Below are 17436 nucleotides of genomic sequence, written 5' to 3' on the forward strand. Positions count from 1 at the left end.
ACAAAATACAACTGTAATTGACCTTTCTTAAAGATTTTGAAGACATTTTAGGTATCTTGAAGTGCTTCATAGTCATTATTATTATCATCAATTCTAATGATAAAAATGGTATCAATAGAGGTTTTAAAAATTAATATAGGACTCAATAACAATGTTTACTGTCTACAGTTTAATAAACTAGCAATTCTCTCCCAGAAGCAGATGTCTAACAGAGATTTAGGAAGCTATGCATAGGAATATAGGAATAAGGACTGACATGGAACTAACAAGCCTTATTCCATATGCTAAAAAGCAGCAGCACCAAAGAGCTTCAGACTTTTTACTCTCTAGGGCAAGAAATCTGGGTCTTCAACAATGCAGTGACATGGTATCCATCCACTTTTTCCACCATGAGAGTGACTTCTTAAACTAAATAGTGAAAATTACCTGTATTTGGTACCAAAAAACTGTACTACAAAATTCTCTTTATTTTGTGGTGCTTTGACACAGTGAGGAAAAATGGCATTCCTAACAAATACGAGGATTTTCAAAATCTGGGATCAATCTACCTTCTCTGGAGACACATTTGGTTTCCTTGTGTTTTCCTGGGACATATCAATCACAGTGGAAGCTGGATTTACCACATTGGAACTGCAAAAGAAACAATAATTCAGAGAACAAAACCTCACCTTTTGAGGAATTATAAATTACACCTCTGAAGTGGAAAGCTATCAGTAGGCTAGGAGAGGAAGCTGGTGCAGAAGAATAAGGATTCTCTAGAGAATGATTCCCTATCCCAGGGATAGGACAGCACCAGAGTGAGAGTAAGGCAGGAGTGAGTAGAGACAAGTGAGGTGAGCAGGCTTCCTCCAGAACCACCACGCCCTTGGCTGTTGATTGAGAAGGGCAAAAGAGGGTCATGGAGGCCCTGGGTGGGGAGAGGAACAACCTGCTCAGACTTCCTGTTCCAGTGGTCTTGCCTCAGGCACAGGAGGTGAAGTCGCTATTGGCTGAAGCCTTCATGTCCTGTTACCACCACCAGTTCTCTCAGTGGCATCACAGAGTCAGGAGCTTGGAAAATACCTTAGTTTGTGGAGGTAGGGGTAAGATTCCTGCTTTTCCCCATGAAGCAAGGAACCAAAGGCCTGGAGAGGAGGGGAGCAGTTTGCCCCCAAGGCCACAGAACCTCAACCAAGATTATTGTCATTAAAACCATGGGCTAGATGTTCCTGCAGCCTCATTTCTTTTCTTTATCTCTGTACTTCAATTGCTATTTTTACACAATTACTCCCAAGAAAAGGCTGAGCTCTTGAAGAAGCCATTCTTCCTTTCATTACTCTCCTCATTGTTCCAGAAAGGCATTATAGCTGATGAGCAGAAGGATATAAAATACAGCCTGATTACATAGAGGCAAGAAAGAGGGAAATAGAGGATGGGAGGGAAAGGGGAGGGAACAGAATAGGAATGTATAATGGAGCCCGAATTAAGGCTAATACACACATTACAGGAGTCCTCCATTGCTGTAATAGGTGTGCACAAACTTGAATCAAGCTAACTAGAAACAGTGAAAAAAGAAACCTAGTCACGGATATAATTCAGTCTCTATATAATAAAAACAACCAATAGCTCAGAACCAGAAAGCAATTTCTCTTGAATGCCATTTTTAGAAGCCAGTGGGTGATATGAGGAACAACATCCATATAGTCGATGCTATGCTCAGTTTCTCAGAGTGTTCTGCATAATCTTCCTTAGTAAATAAAGCAGTCAGATAATCAGAAGACCTGAGCCAAGTGCTGATGGTTGGGAGTCTCTATGGAACACCCATCTTTTCCCACCATCTTTCTCCTTTCCGCTTCCCACTCACCTAGCCCAAAGGATAAGCAGAGTGTCTATATCCTTCTCCCTCTGCTCCCTGGAATTCCAGTTCCTGTGCCTCCAGGCCGCCAGCTTCAACAGCGCATATTGCAAATCATGTAGTCCCTACCTCCTAGAGATGAGGTCTCTCCCTTACTGAGCTGTATCTAGCTATGTATTTCATGTCTACTATGCAACCTCCTCTGTGTATACATATCTTACCTCACATAGTAAAGTGGGAGATCCCTCAAGAGTATCTCAAACATCTTTATATCCTCTGCAGTGCCCTGCACAGTGCCTGGTACATAACTGGTGAATAGCTAAATAAACGAAGGCCAGTTGAGCCAGTGCCAGGAGAAGCAGCAACAGATAGTAAGCAGGAGGCTTTTTTTTTTTTTTTTTAATCCATGTTATTTGCCAAACTACGTGAGGCAGACTATTTAGGTATTAAACAAAATGTCTGTTTCCGCTATTCAGAAAGAAAAAGAGAGGAAGAAACAAAACAGTCAGAACATATGGTCAGACACTAAAATACTAGAAACACACAGGATTCATTAGGTTACCTTGTGGTTGGGATAGGGGCAAACTGGGATGAGAGGGGATACTCAGTTAAAGTTTACAGTCTGCTTAATAGGAAAAAGTTAAAACTAGAGTCTTATTGCCTCAAATTTTGTCTGAAAATGCAGCTACTTCCTAGTAGCTTTGTTTCTCTCAAGAGATACTATAATGTTTTGCTTGTCTGTCTTTTATTGGGCAATCAGTACAGCAACCACCTTATTCTCAATTGATCCCTGCATCATCTCTAATGTTACCTATCATTTTATCTATCATTCTCCCCATCTCACTTATGAAAAAACTGAGGTTCACAGAGGTTAACTAACCTGCTTGATGTCACAAAATTGGCAAAAGAGCTGGGTATTTGAACCCAGGTGTGTCTGACTCCAAAGGCAATCATGGTAATGGCTAGGCTATACTGCCTCTGGTTTCTTGCATTAAAGCAGTGGTTTGTGGCAAGAGGACTGGAGGCAAGTCTGGGTGATTCTTCCCTCCCAGGGACTCCCACATTTGTCTCTTCTTTTCTACCTCTACTGACACCTCCTTTATTTGTGTCAACTCTATTGGCCTCACATTTGGCTTCCTGACTCCCAAGTTCCACTCTCCTAAACCATTCTACATTCTACCACTACGCTGGAATGGTCCAAAATGCAACTTTGGTGGTGTCTTTCTTCTGTTCATTACCTTTGCAGGATCCTCAAGGCCTGTGGAATGAAGTCTGAACTCCTCGGCTAGGTACTGGAGACCATCCACCATCTGCCCCAATATACTTTCCCATTCTTCCTTTCTGTTGACCTTTCATGCCAAACAAAATGGTCAATCTACTTACTGCCCCAGAAACTCACCTGACTCTGCTATTTCCACTTAACCTATTCCCCAGTCCCTCCCTGTAAGTGTTCTTTTTGCTTTCTTTGTCTACCCAAATCGTCCCTATCCTCTTCACGCCCAGTCCAAATCTCACCTCTTATGTCAACCTGGCTAGGAGTACGTCTCTCTTGCCTCAACTATTGCAGCACATTTTATTGGTAATTTGGATTAGGAATTTCCTTTCTTCCTGGCACTATTTGCTATCATGTGGTCATATCTTCATAAATCAGTGCATTATTTTTCCTAAGAGAATACAGAATAGAGCCAGATACTGTGTCTTCTGTTTCTTAGAATTCCTCTCAGAGGGTAGTAGACTGTGTCCTGAATATAAAAGATACTCCATACATTCCACATGATAAGATTTTTAAACTATGAAGCAAGCCAAATTCCACACCCTGTGTTCTGTAACTTTCCCTCAGGCACTCTTCAAAAAAGGACATTAGAAGCAGCACTCAGACAGAATTAGTTTACTTTGTTAAGAAGATTATTAAAATATTAGACTATGGTATTGGCATCAGGGTGCCCCTCCTAAAAGCATCTTCATTTTAATACAAGTCTTTGAAATCTTAACTAAAAAGAATAAATAACAACAGGAAGGGCCACTGGGGGAAGAGGTTTTACAGCCATTTTAAAATTATACCACACAGGCAGCTGCCTGCTCTACCCAGCCATAAGGTGCTTCTATGCACATGCAGTCATTTAAAAAAGTTTTTTAACCTTCACCAGCCTTTCTCTGTAAAACAGGTAAAAATAATAGCAGATATGCCTTTTTCTGAGGTTTTTTGTTTTTTGTTTTCTGTTTTAGCTTAAATGTTGTTTATAGAATCAGAAAGAAATTCTACAAGTGTTGTTGACTTGTTTTTTGGTTTGATCTCTCCCTTTGTACTGTGAGTTCCTTGGGGCCTCAAGCTGTGTCTCATCCCCAGCACCCAGAACTGTGCTGGCATGTGTTGGCACTTAATGAAGCATGAACAAATGAGCAAACAAATGAAGAAACGGCTCAGGGATGGAGTGAGGGAGGCAAATTAGAAAATATCTTATGTGAAACACTTCAAGTCAGTATTTCTTTAAGTAAAATATTACTTGTGAGTATACATAGTTCTCCAGTGTTCCCACAGTTCAGGGTTGTTGAACACGCATATAAAACTATGAGGCATTTTTATGTCACAGTGAAACTATTCCTACTACAACTGATAGGAGTAAATCTGAGCTCTTATAGAATTAAGAATTATTATTTTAAGAGCTCAATATAAATGACTTTGTAGGCTAGGCCTCCAAGAAATGAAATCTTCACATTACTAGATTTGCTATCGATCCTAGGAAAAAATATCAGATGCATTATCTCAGATTGGTTCATCTCTACCCTGCCTTTGGGAGCAACCTAGGTACCTTACACTCATCTTAATACTAGGGGTAAATGCAATAGCTAATCCTTCTGGAGAGGGAAATTAATATCTATGAAAGACTTTCAGGAAAAAGAGCATTGTGGGGGAAAACTAAGAGCTAAAGATGTGACTTTGATTGGTTCCTATTCAACAGACAGTAAGAAGGAGACTGGTGTCAGAAGCATCCCTAAGGCACAGGCAATGAAGCACAAAGACTTACAAATAGTGTTTTAATTCTACCAAAAACAAAGTTAGGTGTAAATGCACAGTTTTTCTTACAAGGAAATTTATCATTTTCTTGCCATTTTACAGGTAAGTGCCCAGAAGAAAACCTGCCAATGCCATGGACTGAAATACCACAGTGAAGGGTTGATCTTGTTCTCCCTGAACTCATTTGGGAGACATTCTCTAGAGATGTTTGATTACTAGACATTACAAACCTCTGCAGCGGCCAAGCCTCCTTACAAGCCAAGGACGGGACATGGCCATGCAGAGGTTTATAGGCTACCTGCTGCAGTCTAGTTCTCCATCTTGAACGCTCTTCTCTCATAGCTATGCAAATCTGAGAGGACCCTCAAATTCTCCTCTATTTTTCTATAATCGCCAGGGCTTATGGGGACACTTCTGAAGTGAGAGCTTCTTAGTAAAACCAGAACAGACCTACTTTGATAGTCAGGAAACATTATACCTCATTTATGGACAGGGTTCTGACCTTCATGGGATGAGTCTTCATTCTGTACTCCCCACCTTGGCTCAGCCATGTCCTGTGGATTACTGTGTACATATTCAACAGTTATTTTCTGTTGTGGGGGGCACACAATGTGCTATCAGCATATGGTTCATGGACCAGGCCCATCCACGCACTGTTTGTCACTGGTTCACAATGAGATAAGTACAGAAATGGAGGCTACGTGCTGAAGAACTATTTATAGCAAACATGCTCAATGGGCTTATCTTTTGCATGCCACTGTTGTTTTCTGTATTTTATTTTTCTAGTATTTATTTTCATTATATTTTATAAAAGATATCAATCTGTGATGATTAGAAATAAAAACTTTAAAATGAAACAAAACTAGTAATTCAGTACAAAGGGTTTATGAAGTGCTGGTCCAACCAACAATGCCCACCTGAAAAGTCTGTAACCAGAACTAGAAATGTGAGCATTCAGGGTTTTCCTTTCGCTACTCCAGAACAAGCCTTATTTTCTTCTCCTCTGCTCATAAACCTCTCTGCTTCCTTGTACTCCAGGTGCAAACAAAGGTGAGTTCAGAAAGAATGCAGGCAGCTGCCAATGCTTGACTACATGCTGGGTACCCACAGTGTTTTACTTCTTCATGTGTGGGACCCCACAGAATTGTGCCCACAACAGAAAGAAAGATGTTGCCACAGAGCCTATTAGCAAAACTCCAGAAACTACAATAACCAGCCTATCACCTTACACTCCCCAACTTCTGACTCCTGGCTAAGAAAATACTGACAGGTATTGAGTCATTCTATTAAAGTTCACTTAGTCTAAAAGTACAGGCCCCAAAATACACAACACACCCAGTTCACAAAGGTTAAAGTATAGGTAAGAAACATTGCAGGAACTGGATACTGAGTAAGGTAGTAGCTTCTAATATTAAAAGAAGCAAGTAAAAAATAGCCCATTCTAACTTCCTGGATAATTACCACCCATGGCATGTGTTATAGGATTGACCTTTAATGAGCAAAGCATCCTGGATATGTCTAACAGCTTTGTTCTTGCCTTCTCAACCATACTTCATCCATGTAATAATAACAATTTTCATGCCACCGGAAAATGGCCAATTTTCTTTCTTCCTGAGAAATGCTGAGTGATTCTCATACCTTGTTTCATTTAATCTCACAATATCCCGGTGAGGAAATTCTGTTCTGATTTACAGATGAGACCTGAAAGACTTGCCTGAAGTCACACAAGGAATGCAGAAAATAACGGAGATGCTAATCTTGAATACTATGTTATTAGCCTCAAGTTGAGGAAGAGTGGGAGAATACCCACCAGCCCCATGGTTCATGAAGAAAAAGTTAGGCTATGAGGGCAGTGGCACCTCTGACCCTCAGGCCCATTGAGATAGAATAAGTTCCTGGAAGAAGGATGGAAAGTCTGACCCAGATAAAATGGGACAATGAGCTATTTGTCTCTGATGCTCCCAAATAATCTCCTTTCCCCTTCTGTGGCACCTGCTCCCCCCTCCCTCAGCCGGTCAGTGCTCTAGTGCTCCCCAGTCCCCATCAAAGCCAGCTCTTAAGAGCTTCTCTCAGCTTCTTGGTGGTAAATATAAATAACTATGTTCTCTCTCTTTGTGTTTCTTTAACATGACAATATTTTAGGTCTCATCTTTCTTTATGAAGGAGGGCCTTCATTCCATTAGAGAGATTATAGGCAGGTGGCAAGTGGGGAGTCACCCAGGGGGACAGAATAGTGTGTCCTTCACACTCTTTCCTGGGCTTCCTGAAATATCTTATATATAGGCAAGAGCTCATGCTTCCACTTTTTGAGCACTTATTATGTGCTAATGGGCTGCTCTGGGAATTCTATATTCACTAGCTAATTAACTTCTGAGTAATTCTGCTAGCAAACTATTAATATTATTGTTCCCATTTTAAAGCTGAGGAAATAAAAGTCCAAGGAGTTAAGTCAGTACTACCATAAGGTCACATTATCAATTAGTGACTACTATTAAGGTGTTTTATCCCCAGCCAAGATGGCCTCTACAGACATAAAAGAATATTACAAATAGTCCCAGAGAGGAAACAGTGCAGCCTGACATTCATGGGAAACAAAATGATCCCCTTTCCAAATGGGAAATAGATAAACAAAGGGTACCCTTAGAGTACCCATAGAGTCAGTATTCCATTATCCATGTGATATAACTTTACTCATATTTTACTTTAAAATGCCTATTGGTACTTATATACCCTCCCTGACACCTATAAACTATGCTAGAAATATCCCTCTTCCCAGGTGCCTCAGCCTTAGACCCTGATTCAGTGACATCCCACCAGTAAATTCATCAACTTCATCCCAGTTGGAGACTCTGAATTGAACTAACTTAATTGAGGAGCTCAGATAAAAGGCAACTGCCTCTCTCACTAAAGGGTAACAACTATGCCCTCAAGGAACAGACACCCATGAGAAGATCCTTAAATACCTAAAAACAAATCATTATGGCTCAAAAGGTTTATAGCAATGTAGCCCCACAATTGGCTGCATCTCAGCAAAGATGTGCAAATGTACATTTTGATTGGTCAGATAACAACATGTAGGAAAAACACCAAAAAACGCCAAGACTAAAATATTGAAGATAATCTATATCCTTAAGAGGCATTTACTGAGTATCTATCATGCCAGGTATTCTACATACCTTATCACTAATTCTTGCCATAGCTTTTCAGGTATATATTATTGTTCCTAGCTATAGTTAAGAATATAGACTCAGAAAGGTTAAATGTCTTGCCCATAGTCAAATGGCTAATAAACGGCAAATTCAGGAATTGAATTCACATCTATCTGGTTCTTGTGCTTCAGCTTCTTCCATTGCACTAGGCTCTTACAATCTGATCATAGTTTATCTTTTCCCTGAAATGACTTATTCCTTGATATTCATTTTGAAGTACCTCTTCATTCCACTCTAAGGAGAAATCCATGGGAGAAATAAAAACAGCTCTTGCTGGTGCTGGAAGAAATCACCACTTAACATTTTTATTTTATTTAAGACGTAGATTTGTTGGAAATTCTGGAAGCTGAGAAAGAGTACCACTTGGGCTTCATCTGCATCGGGGCCCAGAACTGTCTCATACACTGCCCCTTCCCCATGCCCATGACCCCAGTCTGGCATTTGTACTCATAGCCTGCCATTCTGCCCATGTGACACCCCAGGCCATGAAAGCCACATGCAGCAGCTCTCCCCAGAAGCTTTGCCTTACCTCGGGCTTGCTGGTGCTGCATCTTCTTCTGGCTCTTCTACAACGCCAGCCAGCTCTGGAGGAAGGAAAGTATCTTTGTTGACATTATTCACCCAGCTTTCCTTTGCCCCATTTGCTCTGTCTTTACTCTGCTCAGCTGAAACAGGAAACAATAAAGACAGGAAGGTTATCTCTCACCTCCATGATCTACAACTCTCTTATCAGCTCTTATCACTGAAGGCTTGAACCTGAACCTCAGGCCTTCCCAGTGCCAAGACAATCACTGGGTCTAAGTAGTTGATCAGAATTACATCTAAGAAAGATGTCAGTAAATTCCCACGACGTTAGATTTCCCCAAGCAGAGTCTCCTGAGAGAATGAGCATACCTTTAAATGTGCGAGTAACTCCAGAGACCATTAAAGCAAAATTCTGACTGCCTCTAGGTTAATCTGAACTGAGCTGGGGTCAGGTCTAAATGTGCATGGCCAGGGGATGCTCAGGGCAGGAAGTCCTCAGTGGGATAGAAGCACCATCATTACGAAGCATTTACTGAATAGCTACAATGTGTTCAAATATCTTGTACGTGCTCTAAGATACAAAGGGGAACAAATGATTATGGTCTAGGAATGTCTTCCTCCGCTGCCTTCTCCTCCTCCCCACAGTCTCTACAAATCCAAAACTACATACTCTTCAATCCCAGCTCAGATGTCAGAGCCCCCATAAAACCTCTGTGCTCCTGCTTCAGAAAATAACCTCTTTTGCCTCTGAACATCCAGCACTCACTCTTTACCTGAACATCTCTGATAATTAGCATCAACTGAATGATAACTAACTACCAGGCACTGTGCTGAGTTCTTTGCATGCATTATTCTATGAGGTGAGAGCTATTTTCCAAGTATACAGATTTGAAAATTGAGGATCAAAAAGTTCAAGAAACTTGCCTAAGGCCACAGAGCCAGTAAGTACCCAGAATACTTTCATCAATATTAAGGATGAAGCAGTGCTGGAGCTTCCAGTTTCCAAATACCCACATTCCAGGAGAGTATCCCCCAACAGGTCCTGTTACATGTAAGTCTAGTTTCTTCAACTGCAAAATGGGGTCACCTGGTAATAACCAGTACCCCTCAAGATTTCTGAAGGTCTGGGTGATTTTGAAAAGCAAGAGGGCTACAAACAATGCACTGTACGTACTAAGCAGTCAGTACTTATCTGCAACGAGTATGGCATTAATTCAGAAATATTTTGAAATCCTGGCTCTGCCATTTGCCAATTATATAATCTCGGGCAAGTTACTTAACTTCTCTGAGCTTCATATGTCCCATGTATAGAATGGGGGAAATAATGCCTACCTTACAGGATTACTGCAACAATTAGAAATAATAGAGATTAAATGCCTATCCTATTTTAGATGCTCAAAAGGTGATAGCTATTTTCCTTATTGAGTACAAGGTAGACCTTGACAAGGCTTTACATGGACTAAGCCAGAGTTAATTAGAGAGAAGGTAACCAGTAAGTATTTAATGAACTCAACAGAATTTTAAACAAGCCCTCAAAATATTGCCTTCACCAGGCATGGTGGCTTATGTCTATAATCGCAGCACTTTGGTAGGGTGAGGCAGGAAGATTGCTTGAGGCCAGTAGTTCGAGACCAGCCTGGCCAAAATAGTAAGACTCTATGTCTATTAACAAAAAAAGACATAAAAATAGTGCCATGATATAAGGAATATGCACTATCATAGTAACCCCCCTGGGCACAGAAACCATGCTACAAGCCCATCTGGGGTGGGATGCTGGCTGCCTTTGCCACTTTTAAATGGGCATTGTCATGATAGTATAAATCCCATCAATTCAGTAGATGGGTGGAGAAATGAAGATTTACCCCCAAACCTTTAGGTAAAAGTGGGTTTTTGGTTGGTTGGCATTTTAATTCTCCCCTTCTTTTGACTTTCACTTTTAAATGTTACTATTATAGGCCACAGGCGTGACAGGCAATGAGCAGGTGAAGAACCAATGGAAAAGTGTTTTAAAACTCCTGTGTTAGCTAACAGGATCTTGAATGTATCACTGTGGTCCACAGAGAAGGCTGGAGTAGGTAGCAAGGAGATGCTGTGTCAGCTACTACAGCCTCAAAACAAAGTTGATGTCTCTCTGGACTTTAAACTTGTTCCTATACAGCTTAATTTATTTTTGTTCAATCAAATAAACAAGAAGGTTTTCCCATTTAAAAAAATGCCTTTACAGTCTCTTAAATAATGTAATTGGTTAATTAAGAAAGTACTACCATATGTTAAGATCACTGAACAGAGAGGCTGATATCTTTTTGTCTAAGCCCTTCATTTTACTCAGAAGATTCTGAATCTTTAGAGTTAAAAGCCAAAGAAGAGGTGGTAGATCCCTTACAGGCCCCAACTATCTATGCTATTATAATTCAACAGGGCACCTAAAGGGCTTCCTATGTTCCTCTACACCACACTGAGTCACTTAACTCTGCCCTCATCCATCCAAATCCAAGGCAAGGGAATTTTAAACTAGAGGGCCACACATTATGAAAAGTGTACATCCAAATGATTTCCATCAGCAGATTTCTGACGCCATTCCCTTCTCCCAGCTCCTCCTTCCCAAATGAATGCTGGTTGTAAATGCACTAGCCAAGTCAACTCACCTGCTACCTGGGGCCTCTTCTTTCTCATAGATGCTCTAATGATATCTGCACCATGGATTTTGTCCCTGTGCCTTTTTGCCTTGGCTTCATAAAACCATTGGCCACTCATATTCTTCAGCTGCTGGTCATCCTTAATTTTTTCAGGCAAATGTCTACAAAAGGAAAAGAGCTTTAGTTTGCTGAGAACCCACAGTAAATAAATGAGTTCATTGTGACACTGCATAAAGACATGTGTAAACATACAGCTAAAATGAAGCTTTAATATTTCAGATGATCCCAGAAACTTCCCAGATGACTAACAAATGTATGTTCATCTTTGAAAAGTCAGAGAAGACAAGGCCAACATTTTTTCAAATAAAGGTTTAATCCACGATTCCTGTATGATGCCTGAAATTTCTCAAGAGCAAATTCACTTTTTGGCTGCATTCTTCAGTGTCTGCTGTTCAGATGCAAATACCCCAGGGAGGGATAATACTGTAGGCTTCCCTAAGCCTTGGTTTCCTTATCCGTAAAAAAGCATTAGTAATAGTAACCTTTGGACTTTAAAACTGGGGTTTCTATGAGGTTTAACCAAGTGAATTCATTTGATAGCTCTCTGCACCTCCCTGGCACCTAATAAACACTGGATGGGGTAGTCATTAGCTTATCAGTCTTTCCATTTTGCGTGATATGAGTTTATCAGAGACTTTCCTGGAAGCCTGTGGAGGAGGAGTGATGTCTCTGATGCTTATTATTAGGGAAAGGAATCCTAAAAAAGCTGCTGGAATCAGGGAAGACCAAAATTGAGGAGGAGTGTGTACAGGCAAGTTCCATTTGTGCAGATCCTGCATTTAACAGTTTCACAATTATTCATGCTTACTGAAAAGCTAAAACCTAAAGAACAAACAAGATAGTCTGCCCTCCTGAAACTTCCCTAAAATCTTTGTTCTAACTGACAAGTCTTAACCTTTCCATTTCTCTATCCATCTCAGTAAAACAAAAAAAAATCACAAAATCTCTCTTGTTTATAGAGATGTACTTAGAATAAAGTGGAATAAAAGCTGTAAAGGAACACTATACTCTTGGAAGATAATGCGCTACATAAATCCAAGAGGGTTTTAAGATAGTCATTCAAACTAATATGCACTCTTCCTCAATTAGCAAATCAAAGTGCTTCAGGCAGAGAATGTGAATGGGCCAAAGTGGTAGCAGCGCTGCATGTAAGGGTTGCACACAGGCATACCTGGGAGTGGGAAAAAGAGGGGGAGCAGTTATCCCAGGTCTAGCAAGAATGTCTCCTCTCTCCCAAGCGTGCCTGGAGAGTGTCCTTCCACCCAGAGTAAACTGTTACAAGAACTTCCTCTCTTTGTCATGACAGCCCATCTGTAAACCCTAACAGGGAGAGCATCATCGCTTCATAGTTCTCAGTCAGCAACAGGATCATGGTTTTTATTAAATGTTCCTAATGGTTTGACACTGCTTTCAACACTGTTTTCAGCAGAGCAAACAACTGCTGGTGAACCTTTGCTTTCTCCTCCAAAAAGGACCAAGTTTGAGTTCAATTCCAGAATGGAGAAGTTCTACTTCTCCCTGGTGAGTTCCTGGGGGCAGGGTCTGTACTCAATACATCTTTGTTTAGTGTCTGGAAAATAGGGGGTATTTATTCCGTTCTTGCATAGTAGAGGAGTATCAGATGAGGCTCCTGACCACGTAAAAAGGCTTCAGGTTACTTTTTCAGATTCATTTTTCCAGCACTCATGCCCATACCCCACTTGCCAGCAGGCTCGGCGTCTTACAATTCTCCAATGCTCTTTTGTAACCTCTGTAGATGACAGAGGCAGGAAGTTGTGGCAGAAAGACTCTGGGTTTTCAAGGCTCCCCAAATTACATCCAAATGTCAGTTCTGACCCTTCCTAGATGGGATCTTGGACAGTTTACCAAACTCCTCTAAGGTTTAGACTCCTAGTTTTTAAGGATCAGGGAAAATAAGACCTACCCTCCAGGACTTCTGAGATGATTGAGATGTTTAACTGAAAGTACTTAGTACTGCCTAGATCCTGGTACAAGGCCAGTTAATGTGAAGTCTCATGGGATGTCTTTCCCTCACTTCTCTGTCCAGCCCGTTGCTCCTCATCCTTCAAATCCAGCTCAAACACTGCCTCACTGGGAAGCTTTCCCTAACTCAGGAGGGCACAGTTATCACAGTTTCTCCTTTTCCATTGCTCCCACAGCACCTCCACTTCAGTCCTTACTATATCACATTCCAATGATCTGTTTGCACATCTGTTGTACTCACTAATCTGTGGTCTTTGCAAACTCCTTGCAAGTGAGGACTATGTCTTAACCACCTTTGTAATGCCAGCACCTAGCACGGAGCCTGGAACAGACCTGATACCCAATAACTGTCTGTTGAGTGAATAAATCAAAGAACAAATAAATGCTCAGCAGCCATCCCGTCTGAGTCAGGCAAGAGATCAAGAAGATCCCGTCACTGCTGAGATTAAGTGAACCTCAGACCCCATCACAATGATGGTGTCTCCTCCTGATGCAGCAGGACATGCTTATCTCTCATCAGAACAGGAAAAAACATCATGAAATGTGGTGTCGGTCAGCATTCTTGTTGAAGGACGCCACAAACCCTTATAGCAGAACAACACCCAATTTCTTTTCATAAGATTATTTTTGTTTTTCAACTAAAATGCACTTTGTGGGGATTCTTGTACAAACCTTGATCTGTTCCTGCCTAAATGACTGTCTGTAAGCCCACGATCAATGCACAATGAGCACAGGTTGTGCATCGAATCCCTGAATCAATGACTCCTACAAAGGCTGGTAGCCATTGTAGTAAGGAAAGGGTTTCTGGCTCACTTGTTTTAAAGTGGAAAAGAACAGGAAATTCTTTCAAATGTAGTTAAGTGACACTTACCTATTTCCTTACATGACTATCACTACTAGGTTTAATAAACAATTTCTTTTTCTATCTTAGTCACTTGTAATATTTCGTAGATAAATCCATATGTATAACATCAAAGTTTAAGTTTTGTAAAGATGTGGATCATTTTTAAAATCCCACTATCTAGTGCTGCTGTTAAAATCTTCTCGTTTTCCAGCCCATGTTCATCTCTCATTTTTTTCTGAACTCTAATTACATCAACCAAATAAGCATTTCATTCTCTAATTATCATACCATCTAGAAGAAGAGAGAAAGGCGTAAGTTTCTTGGGACCGACATTTATCCTTTACCATCCTCTCCATACACACACGTTATGTTTAGCAGAGAGTTAAGTAGAGAGAAGATGCTCAGTAAACACCGGTGGGCTGGTGGGCAGAAGTGAGGGCTGAAGAAGAGCACTCAATCCAGAAAGTACACTGGCCTGCTGGCCTCCCAGGTGGGATGTCCTGGTCATTCTCTCATTCATTCTCCCATTCCTTCAGCTAGCACACAGTATCTGCTTTGTGCTGAACCACACATCTGACACTTAACAAGCCTCTTATCATTTCATCCTTACAATTTCACCATGTTGTTCAAAGAATTTCATCCATTGCACAAGATGGCCATTTTACCTCTTCTGTATGCTAAAAGCCATATCTAAGCCCTGTCTATTTGTTCACTGACTCATTAATTCCCATACCAGCCATCTGCTTCGAATCGGACATTAAAAATTCTATCTACAGCCCTAACTGTCAATGTCAACTCCTTTTCATGCCAAGAGTGTGAGCACTTACAGAGGAAAGCCAGAAGAGCAGAAATGCCCTCTGGGCTGGATTCAACACCTTTGCCCTCAGCCTACCCCTTTTCTCCTTGTGCTCACTTATGTACACCTCAGCTTCCAGCTACTCAACAGGACTAGGCAAAGCTCGAACATCATCTGCAGGACCTGGTTGATAGTATCTAGTCAACTGTGGACAGCTGCTGGCCAGATAGGTTGACTGGTCCATTCTCCAGCCTTTCTTTTTTCATCTTGCCCAGAATATACTGGGCAAGATGTTTAGACTGTGTGATTTGGAGGTGCTCTCAGATGTTTGTTTTGAATGTGAGAGCTGAAAGGTACCTTAGATAGTTACAAATGGCCTCACTTTCTAGATAAAATGATAGAAGCCCACAGAAGTGAAGAGGCTTGCCCAAGGTCACACAGAGCTGGCAGCAGAAGCCAGCCTGACTCCCAGCCAACACACTTTCTACTATCCAATCCTGCCTCAGAGAGCCAAACATGATTTCCGTTTCTAAGATGGCTGTCACACTTCACTCTTCCTCCTAAGGAACTCAATCTTTGATGAAGAATCTGAAAACCAACATGTGGGAAACAAACTGCAAACCTTCCTTACAGTGGAAAACAAGAAATATCCACCTTTTACATGACACATCATAGATCTCTGCAGTCTGCTGAGAGGCAGCACAGTGTAAGGAAAGTGCACAGGTTTTGACGTTGGATCAGCAAGGCTTCAATCCTGCGGGGCACTTACCCTCTTCAACCCTATCTCCTCATCTGTTAAGTGGATTCAGCTACACTGTTTTGAAGATGAAATAGGAAAATCTATGTGAAAATCCATGTACAGTCCCTTGACAAATGTTAGTTCCTTTCCCCTTTGCTTTGACAGAAAAACACCATGAGAGGTCCTGGAAATTAGTCCTTCAATGACAACTGCCTTCATTAAAAAAAAAAAAAAAAAAAAAAAAAAAAAAAAAAAAAAAAAAAACTAGGTCTAAGGAGGCAGCTGAGAATCATAAGATGTGGTGGCGGTTGAGATCGTATCTACTGCAAAAACACCCATCGCCGTAGATGTGGTTGTGTGTATATGAGGGTGGGGGATGCAGTGCTGGTGGTGGTGTACAGACAGACATGAGCAGCAATTTCCTGCTGGCAGTGTGACGCAAAGCACAGGAAACGCCACCTTTTGAGTATGTGATTTTCAAACCATAAAAGACTAAAATTACATATGTATATGTATGGTTATGTTTCCTTAAAGGTGGGGCAGGGCAGCAGGAGAGAAGACACAGGATAGGGGTGGAAGAGAGAGAAAGAATCCACCCTGATGTCTCCTTCACTGCTGGTCTGTGAAATGTCTCCACGTGGGTGTTAGGGAAGCAGGCTGTGTAGCGATACATGGTAATAACTGGGTCCAGTACTTGTGGCTACAGGTAGTGGAGCAGCGTAAAAGACAGTGTGGTAGCAACAGTGATCTGGAACCGTTATTGTCTCGGCTGTACCCCAGAGACACCCCAGTGACTATTTCCTTGGGTACGAGTCCATGTTCTACCATTAACAGACCAAGTGATTTAGGAACTGGATATGTCTCTGTGCAACACTCATTTTTCCTATCCACGAAATCGAGATGGGAAGTAACGAAACCTTTTTTTTTTTAATTAGCTGGATGTGGTAGCACACACATGTGGTTTTAGCTACTTGGGAGACAGGAGGATCACTTCAGCCCAGGAGTTCGAGGCTGCACTGAGCTATGATTGCCTCACTGCACTCTAGCCTGGGCCACAGAGAGAAACTCTCTTAAAAAAAAAAAAAAAAAAAAAACATGGGAAGTGGCATATAAACTAAATCATCTCCAAAGTATCTTGAATGAGCTTGGCTGTGAACAAGTCAAAGCACCGGACATATTGGGAATGGCAACATTTCCATTTGAATGCCAGATCTCATCTAGAGCCATACTGAAAAAGATTCTAAAGCGATATCTGGTCTTGTAGGCAACAGTGGTGTATCCATTAGTGATGTCCTCTTGGCTATGGGAGAGTTACACTCCAAAGTCTATAAAACATTAGTATTTAAAAGAAAAGTCTGAATTTTAGTAATAAATTGGCCTTTCTAATGATGTTTTGATTGGGCTGATATAATTATATAATGTGTTTCTAAGCCGAATAACACCTAGGAGGAATGAGGCACTATAAAGTCATGTTAGGGAAACAAAATTGAGATTTTAAATTTGCAACTGATAATCCATTAAATGGACAAAGGTCATTAGATAGTAAATTCCTTGAGAGCTGGGGCCATGTTTTCAATCACCCTAGAATTCTCTTCATATCATTGTCCAGAGCAGTGCCTTGTACTTAATAGGTGCTCAGCTAAGTTCTACTACATTAAATAATTAAGAGTTTTAGGAGTAATTTCCTCTAAGGAATCAGTCTACTAACTAGAATCTCCTGACCCTTTTTGGAGGTATAGGTAGAGTGGTGAATAAAGGAATTAAAATGAACTATCACATATTATGTGCCAGGAA

The 17436-nt window shown here is 41.0% G+C and overlaps 1 protein-coding gene across 37 annotated transcripts in view; it reads right to left on the reverse strand.

The window, feature by feature from the left end:
• The window catches only part of SYTL2 (synaptotagmin like 2), a 124512-nt gene that overhangs the window by 39712 nt on the left and 67364 nt on the right, over positions 1-17436 (reverse strand). For 27 of the 37 annotated variants that reach the window (XM_055283113.2, XM_063641467.1, XM_063641468.1 and 24 more), the window contains exons 3-5: positions 11230-11381; positions 8589-8724; positions 549-630 (exon numbers count right to left, since the gene is read on the reverse strand). In XM_055283113.2, the coding sequence (XP_055139088.1) occupies positions 549-630; positions 8589-8724; positions 11230-11381 (370 nt within the window). The remainder of the gene's footprint in view (positions 1-548; positions 631-8588; positions 8725-11229; positions 11382-17436) is intronic. The other 10 variants (XM_055283111.2, XM_055283110.2, XM_055283109.2 and 7 more) reach the window with 2 other exon arrangements.

Source organism: Symphalangus syndactylus, chromosome 6 (assembly GCF_028878055.3).
Source record: "Symphalangus syndactylus isolate Jambi chromosome 6, NHGRI_mSymSyn1-v2.1_pri, whole genome shotgun sequence".
In the NCBI taxonomy this organism is placed as follows: Eukaryota; Metazoa; Chordata; class Mammalia; order Primates; family Hylobatidae; genus Symphalangus; species Symphalangus syndactylus.